General features: G+C 38.6%; 1 protein-coding gene across 1 annotated transcript in view; it reads left to right on the top strand.

Moving 5' to 3' along the window:
• Positions 1-4,038: 4,038 nt before the first annotated feature.
• Positions 4,039-7,326, top strand: part of top3b (DNA topoisomerase III beta) — a 38,905-nt gene continuing 35,617 nt past the window's right edge. Inside the window, exon 1 of the mRNA XM_040156098.1 lies at positions 4,039-4,309. Coding sequence (XP_040012032.1) covers positions 4,240-4,309 — 70 coding nt within the window. The 5' untranslated portion in view covers positions 4,039-4,239. The remainder of the gene's footprint in view (positions 4,310-7,326) is intronic.

Raw genomic sequence — 7,326 nt, 5'->3', positions numbered from 1 at the left:
CTGCCAGTCCTTTGTCCATGAAGTTGGTATCTAACCCAGAGTCAATGAAAACTACCACTGCATGGAGCTGATCTGCAGGTTTGAACTGGGTGTTGAAGAGGATGGGAGGGTGTGAAGGATCTAAGGGTTCAGCTCACCAGCACCCTCCTGGTTACTGGTGAGCACTGAGTTTTAATGGACAGGTCCTGAGGAAGTGATTGCAGTCAGAGGTTACCTTGGAGCTGGCATCACCGCTCCTCCTGAATGATTTTGGTGTGGCCAAGCTACATGGGTTTCGAGATGTCCTTAGAGGAAGCATTGGGTGAAGTCAGGGCAGCCATTGGAGACACCATAGGAGCTTCCTCCACGTCTCTGCTACTGAACAAGCAGCAGGAGAGACGAAGCTAAGGGCTGCTGGGCTGCCTTTTCTCTCTCTGCGCTGCTCTTGGAGTTGGCTGGGGTTCCCTAGAGTCTGACTCAGCTGGTAAGCAGGGAGATGATGTAAGCAATTCTGGCTCGTTCAGTAGAAAACGAGAAAGGTTGAAACTTGAAGACCAGTCAACAACGGGTCAGGACCAGCCTGTAGACTCCTGGCTCTCCCGAGTTGCATTTAGGCAGCGACAGGCTGGGTTCGGAGGTGCCATGAACACACACCAGCGTGTGTTCATGACAATGGAAGCCTCCTGCAGCCAGCGAGGAGAGTTGCTACTCATGATGGTGAAAGGTGTCAGCCTGAGCAGTGACCTCTTAGCGTATGGGACCTCAGTTAGCTGAGTCAATACTGGCCAGATTGTACTGTCACTGCTCAAAATTAGAAGAACTCAAGTGCACGACTTAAAGACACCGATAAAAAGTTAAAAACAGTCCATCTTTATTTAGGATTGGCAGGCAAAGCAGGCAGGGATAAACAGGAGGCACAGTCAGGGAATGTCGAAGGTCAGAGCTTCTAATATTGCTGCAAGTGAGCAAACTGAAAACCCTGTTTGTATGCAGACACCAAAGGGTACCTTGTGTGTTTCTATGAGACGCCAGCAGATTAAACACAGTGTCCATATATGACGACCAGGGAATGAAAGAGGGTGGTGATAGTCTATGTCAGTCTGGAGCCATTTTACTATCTAAGAGGGACGAGTAAGAAACACATAATAATATCATACTGTTGAGATTGATAATGAGGTCATTAGAGCTGATGACGCTGGATAGGATCACATTTTTTCAAATCTATTTGAAGGCAATAATCAGGTGCCTAAATGACCATTGAAATGGATTTTGTTTGGTGTAATAATTTCTCCTGTTCATACTGGCCATTAAGAGATTCCTTGGTAATGCACTTCCAATGTAAGTGACGGGGAAACAAAATCATCAGTTCTTGTTCTGTGTTAAAATGCATTAAATTTTTGTACTCAACCATGACGAAATAACCAAGTCTGTCTTAAAGAAATAGACACATGCCCATATGTACGTTGACACAATTAATGTTTGCTATAATTATTCTTCCTGTCTGTACTGAGCATTAAGAGATCCCCTCTTCTAACATGCTTACAGTGTAAGTCAAGTGGTGCAAATTCAACAGGTCTGAACATGTATTCAATAAACTGAACAAGTTTATCTCACACTGAGGCTTCAGCAGTCTGAATTAGACAAGTTAATTTGAGATTTTCCAAGGTTACAGTCTTTTTAGTACAAAATTCTCTTTGTGTTTCTTTCCCAACACCGCAGCTCAGCAAGAATCCACTGTCTGTGGAAAAAGCTGGATGTATTTGAGGTTTGAGGTTTTGGCTTGATGAACATTGTCTTATGTATGATAGGTTTTAGTATTAAATTTACATGTATTTATTCCATATTTTATGCATTTTATCAGGTATTTTATCATGTTGTGTCTAAAATTACTGCTCACTCATACATTCATCTTTATCAATCCATATAGATGAATGATGGCACATTCATCCAATGAACATTTATTGACAGTGTTCAAAAGTATTTCTAATACTCTGTTCACTCTATGTAATTATTTAAAGAGGTGCAGCACACTACAGATGATGAGACTGTACTGTGATGAAACACATCAGTGCTGCTGTTGACATCAACATTTTTCACGAAAGTTATAAAAATCAGCATTTCATAGGTTGAAAATAGCTCAACAAGCCATCTACTGTTTTTAAACATACTGAACCTTGCAAGGCCAATGCTAACATAGAGTCAAACATTTTTATTTACATCATGAAATTTATATAAAAAACTGTTAACACCCTCGAATCAGAGGTGGGTGACCCACCTCCCCCAGCACCCTTCCTTTAGTGGGAGTCTTTGGAATCACATTCATTACAAACTCGTCATTCACAGGAGTTTTTTTTTTTTTTTGTTGCTAACCCTCTACTTACTATTTTTCAATTTTGGTGCAAGCTGTAGCATCACCACTGGACTGTTTTCTTTCCTTCAAGACCCTCATATGGCAACACACTGCTATGTGCACTTGCAATCGGCATTTTTCAGAGAGTGCCATTCTAACTACACGCTCAGCTCCGAGAGCTCTGGCTTCAGGCATTACTGAGGCTGAGGATACGGCTCGGGACCACCGCGGTACTCCACCAAACTGATGTCTGCTTCAGGGGATTCTGGAGGGGAAAAGGCCTCCACCTCTTCAGAATAATAATAATGTGTATAATCATATATTTTATTCCCACAGAAGAATGTGAAGTTCAGTTCTGTGGAAAATAGTGCTTTACTGACATCAGTTATCCCCAATACTGATTGTAATGTTTTTATTTGTGATAATAACAAGTACAATTAATGTTAGATATTGCTAAAAATAGCAATTATACTGATATTAGCGCTGTTTGTTATCTACTTTAATTGTTGCAGTTCCTCACTGTTGATCACTGTTGGGAAGTGGAAAGTCATTATTCTCAATATGGATGTCAAATGACAACTCCATCTAGTGTCAAGACATATAATTCCCCTGGTAAAACGTTCATATTAGTTACGCCCCAGCCAAGGGGAAACCAAGGTGCAACATGAAAATGAGACGCCGCTCTTCCCACTATCCCAAGAACCACCAGCAACAACAATTATAGCCCAGCAGGTATTTATTTCTCACAAGTATTTAAAGGGAAATTTTGGCTACGGGGTGGGCTAACAGCAAAATAATAAACAAAATTGAACTAAATTAATCAACCTTAATTATTACCAATAGGGATTTGAGTGTTTACAGCTTTTGTTGTGATAATCACACTAATAATGAGTTGAAATAATGTGTGTTAGACACAGCAATGTTGCTAATATTTCTCCACAAAACATAGGCCTTTTCACAGCAGACAGTTTGACTTCTCGGAAAATCACAAGTGTTACTAATAACATTAAGGATGGCCCAGTAAGCCATAACAGTGTGACATCGATCCAGCCTGCATAATACCAGGACCCTGAAACTAAAGCATCCATCTATCAATAGATAATATCTATGCAATGAATTCATACACAATGTTTCCCCCCTTATGTTCCTTGAGTTGAGTCTTTTCTCGTTAATATTATTTTAAAACTCATTCAGTTAACTTTAAGAGTCAAATGTTCTTATTTATCTAGGAGAAATATTAGGTTTTGGCTCCTAATACAGAAAGTATGGTTTTATTTTTGAATGTAGAGTCTAGCAATAGTTAAATTAATAAATTGATAAAATTGCTGTGTCTCTTTGGCAGACATCCAGATTTCTACAGTTTCTTCCAAAACCAGCCTTGTATTGTGTTGAACTTCAGACATTTTATCTTTCTGTCTGCAGAGTCAAAAACAAAAAAAACTATTAAAGACAGCTCATCTCTTTAGAGACGTGGACAACTAGATGTTTTAAATGTTTATGTTTATAATTTTGTAGACTTGTTTAATTTATATTTAATCTATTTCTTTTTCTTTTTTAATTTCTGGTTTATTTGTCTTTCACATTTGTACATTTTCCATTGTGTGGTTTTTGTGCTTGCTCCCCCATACTGCCTATACTGTTTCTTGTCTTGTACTGTGGTGCTAATAAAGTTGGAGTTAAAAAAAAAAAAAAGAAAAGCGAATCAGGATTAAAGCAACTGTCATGGCCGCTCGCTCGGTTCATCATATGGCCTATTAGCAAACAGTTATTTCCAAAATTGACATTTTCCTCTATATATGAGCGGTTTATTTTTTTTTGATAGTAAGAGAACAGCAGTAGTGCGCCACCAATACTAACACTACTGCTCGTGAGCTGACTGACTGGAGTTGGAGGAACCGGTAGCATCTAAAATGAGAACTGTTTTGATGGTGGCAGAGAAACCATCGTTGGCTCAGTCGATTTCCAAAATCCTCTCTAAAGGTGGGTAAGAACTTATAGCTATGTAACGTACCATATATTGAGACATTGATTTGACAAATGAGGACAAACCCAGGCTGAAAGCAACAGGCGAGAGTAACGTTATCATTTCGTCTTGTGGTAAAATACTGTGCCTTTATTACTACAGTACGTAGGTATTGTTTCAGTTAAGTTATTAAAACATCTTAAAAGTTTGAAAAGTTAGAAATGGAGAGCTGTTTGAGCAATAACCATTCGGGACAGTTAACCCCCGATGCGATGCTCGCATTCCTGTGTGACAAACGCCAAATTCCGTTGAAAAATCAGACACTTGAAGATAGACACATCTTCGACGTTATTATTTTTTTATCTGCACCAATTACTCATACCCAATTACACATACTTATAATTCTGAAACGGCCTCAAAACGTCCCTCAAACGTTACTGAACTGTACTCTGTACCACTGTAGTATGTTTTACCTGAGAATATTTATGTAGTAAGACTTCTGTGTTATCGGGCTAAAGGCTAGACAGACTGGACCCCACGTTATTCGGGAAAAGGGCGTGACAAATACTGTATACGGACACAAAGATAGCAGTTGATGTAAAATATCTTTAATTACATGTATTACGTATTGAATGGTGACATTATCAGTATCCACTGGAAAACAATAACAATGAGTGAAATGGACTATTTCTCAGAAACTACCGTCTTGACCTCATGTTCTGTTTGAACAAAAACGTAATCTTGATGTTCACCGTTGTCCTAAGTTGACATCGGAGCAGTCAGTCCTGTTTAGCTTTGCCTGGAGATGGCACATATACAAGCTATGGTGATGAGCTCAAACTCCAGAGAGTAGCTGGTCGTGGGGAAGCAGCTGGGGTTTTTCTTGAGGACAGGCATCCTCAGGGACACGGGGATGGTCTCTAGACCAAAAGCATTGGCGAGTCCTTTGCAGGAGTGGCTGGTGTGGCAGCTGGCCTCATGGATGACCTGAGGCACCCGGTTCAAGTCGATGTTCTCCCTGATGAGAGAGGAGGAGCAGGAGAGATCAGAGACAGGCTTTCTTTCACTCGTTTGTGCATTTAGTGGGTTAACTTGGTAGGCAAGCAATCGTATATACTGTGTAACTGTAGGTGTGTTCTTGACTCAAGAAATCAACCGATAGTCACAGGATTTCTTCATCTAATGGATGAATTAACCCACTGGTCTATTAAATACACTGTTGCATTGTCTGTCGGAGGATGAGTTCAGCCATACAGAGGGAGCTCTTTTCAGATTTCACACTTTCCAAACATCACATTATATCTGTGAATACAATAGCACTTAATACACATACAGTATTTCAGTGTTTTCTTGTTTGCACATGCAAGCAATGTAAAGGTTAAGTTATGTTGCATGTGATCTCCTGCTAGTCACATGGAGATAAGACAAACTCATTACTCATATTTTAGTGTGATTTGATAAGAATTTCGTAGTACATGTTTATAAATTGAACTTACATATACAGTAGTTGTATACAGTAGTATGTATGTATATATGTATTTTTTAAAATTTTGTATACATTTGAAATTATATGAATTTTATATTTTTTATAAATCTGATTTCAATATGGCAAATTTATGCAGTCATGTAAAAGTCTAGTGCTGAAAGGATTAATCGATAATACGTTAATTAGTTGACAGAAAATGTATCATATACCTTGATACAACAACTGTGATAGTCACTTAAATGTTTAAGTAATATCTCAAGCAAAACTACAAAACATTTGCTGATTGAAACACCTCAAATGTGAGGATTTCATCTGTTTTATATCATAGTAAACTGAATGTCCTTAGGGTTTGGACTGTTGGTTTGATAAAATAAGATATCTGAAGATGTCACATTTGAAGAGAGATTACTCATCAACGAAAACAATTATAAGTTGAAGCCTGAAATAAAACATTTTTCTGATATCAATATATATCACACTATGACAGATGTATGCTAAATCATATAAAACTTTAAGCTGGTGTTTAGTACGATGAACTGTGTTCCACTGTTATGCATCCCCTCATATTTGAGAAGCTGGAAACAAAGAGGTTTTGGCATTTTTGCTTGAAAAATGAAAAAATTAAGAAAATAGTCACTTGTAAGTTCCCAGTTCTCAAAGTAACATCTTTAAATTTCTAGTTTTGTTCAACCAACAGTACAAAATCAAAGAGCCTAAATTTGAAATGATATAAACTCAGTGAAAAAATCAGTAAAATCAGAAATTCAACATATTTGAGAAGCTAGAACCAACCAATATTTAGCATTTTTAAAATTTTCTTTCAGTCAACTAATCTATTCATTCACTAGCCCGTTCAGCACTAATATTTGAGGATAAACTCTGTGTTGTAGCTTAATAACAGATGATACATGGCTTGTATACTCACACGTAGCTCCAGGTTGCAATGCTGCGCTCATTGATGCGGCTGGGAAGGTTGACCAGCTGGCTGTAGTAGTCCTGCAGGCTGTATGTACAGAAGGATTCGTCAACACACTGACCGCCCAATGGGATTGCTGGACACTGGTGGACGGCCAGCAGGCACAGCAGAAAGACACGCAGCAGCTGGACACAGAGAAATAAGCAAGATTGTGTTAGTGTGGACTGACTTCTCTATGTCATTTACTTGGAGATGCCTAGTGTTTGCCTGTTTGTCCTCTCACAAAGCCGTCCAAATTTAAATGTGTTAAAATGAAGAGACGATGGCAGTTAATTTTACCCTCCGAGTTAAATGAACACTGTTCACGTGGCTGTGCATGCTCATCCTCCGCTAGCCACATTGAATGAAGAATCTATCTTTTATGTTTTGTCATTCTCCTTTATCAAGTCATAGGCCGGCAGCACGGACTGGCAGGTGTTTCATACTGTATTTAATTCTTTGATCAGATAATTCCTGATTTTTAATTCTTTACTTTTGCCCATTTTAGGCTGAATTTTATTTTAAGTTCTTGTACGGCTGCATGTGTTTAGTGAACAGTTAACATTTAATAACTTTGGCTTCTTTTCATTAAT

The sequence above is a fragment of the Xiphias gladius genome, chromosome 19 (assembly GCF_016859285.1).
Source record: "Xiphias gladius isolate SHS-SW01 ecotype Sanya breed wild chromosome 19, ASM1685928v1, whole genome shotgun sequence".
Classification (NCBI taxonomy): domain Eukaryota; kingdom Metazoa; phylum Chordata; class Actinopteri; order Istiophoriformes; family Xiphiidae; genus Xiphias; species Xiphias gladius.
Note: the sequence above shows the minus strand (reverse complement) of the source record. Positions and strands in the feature narration are given on the sequence as shown.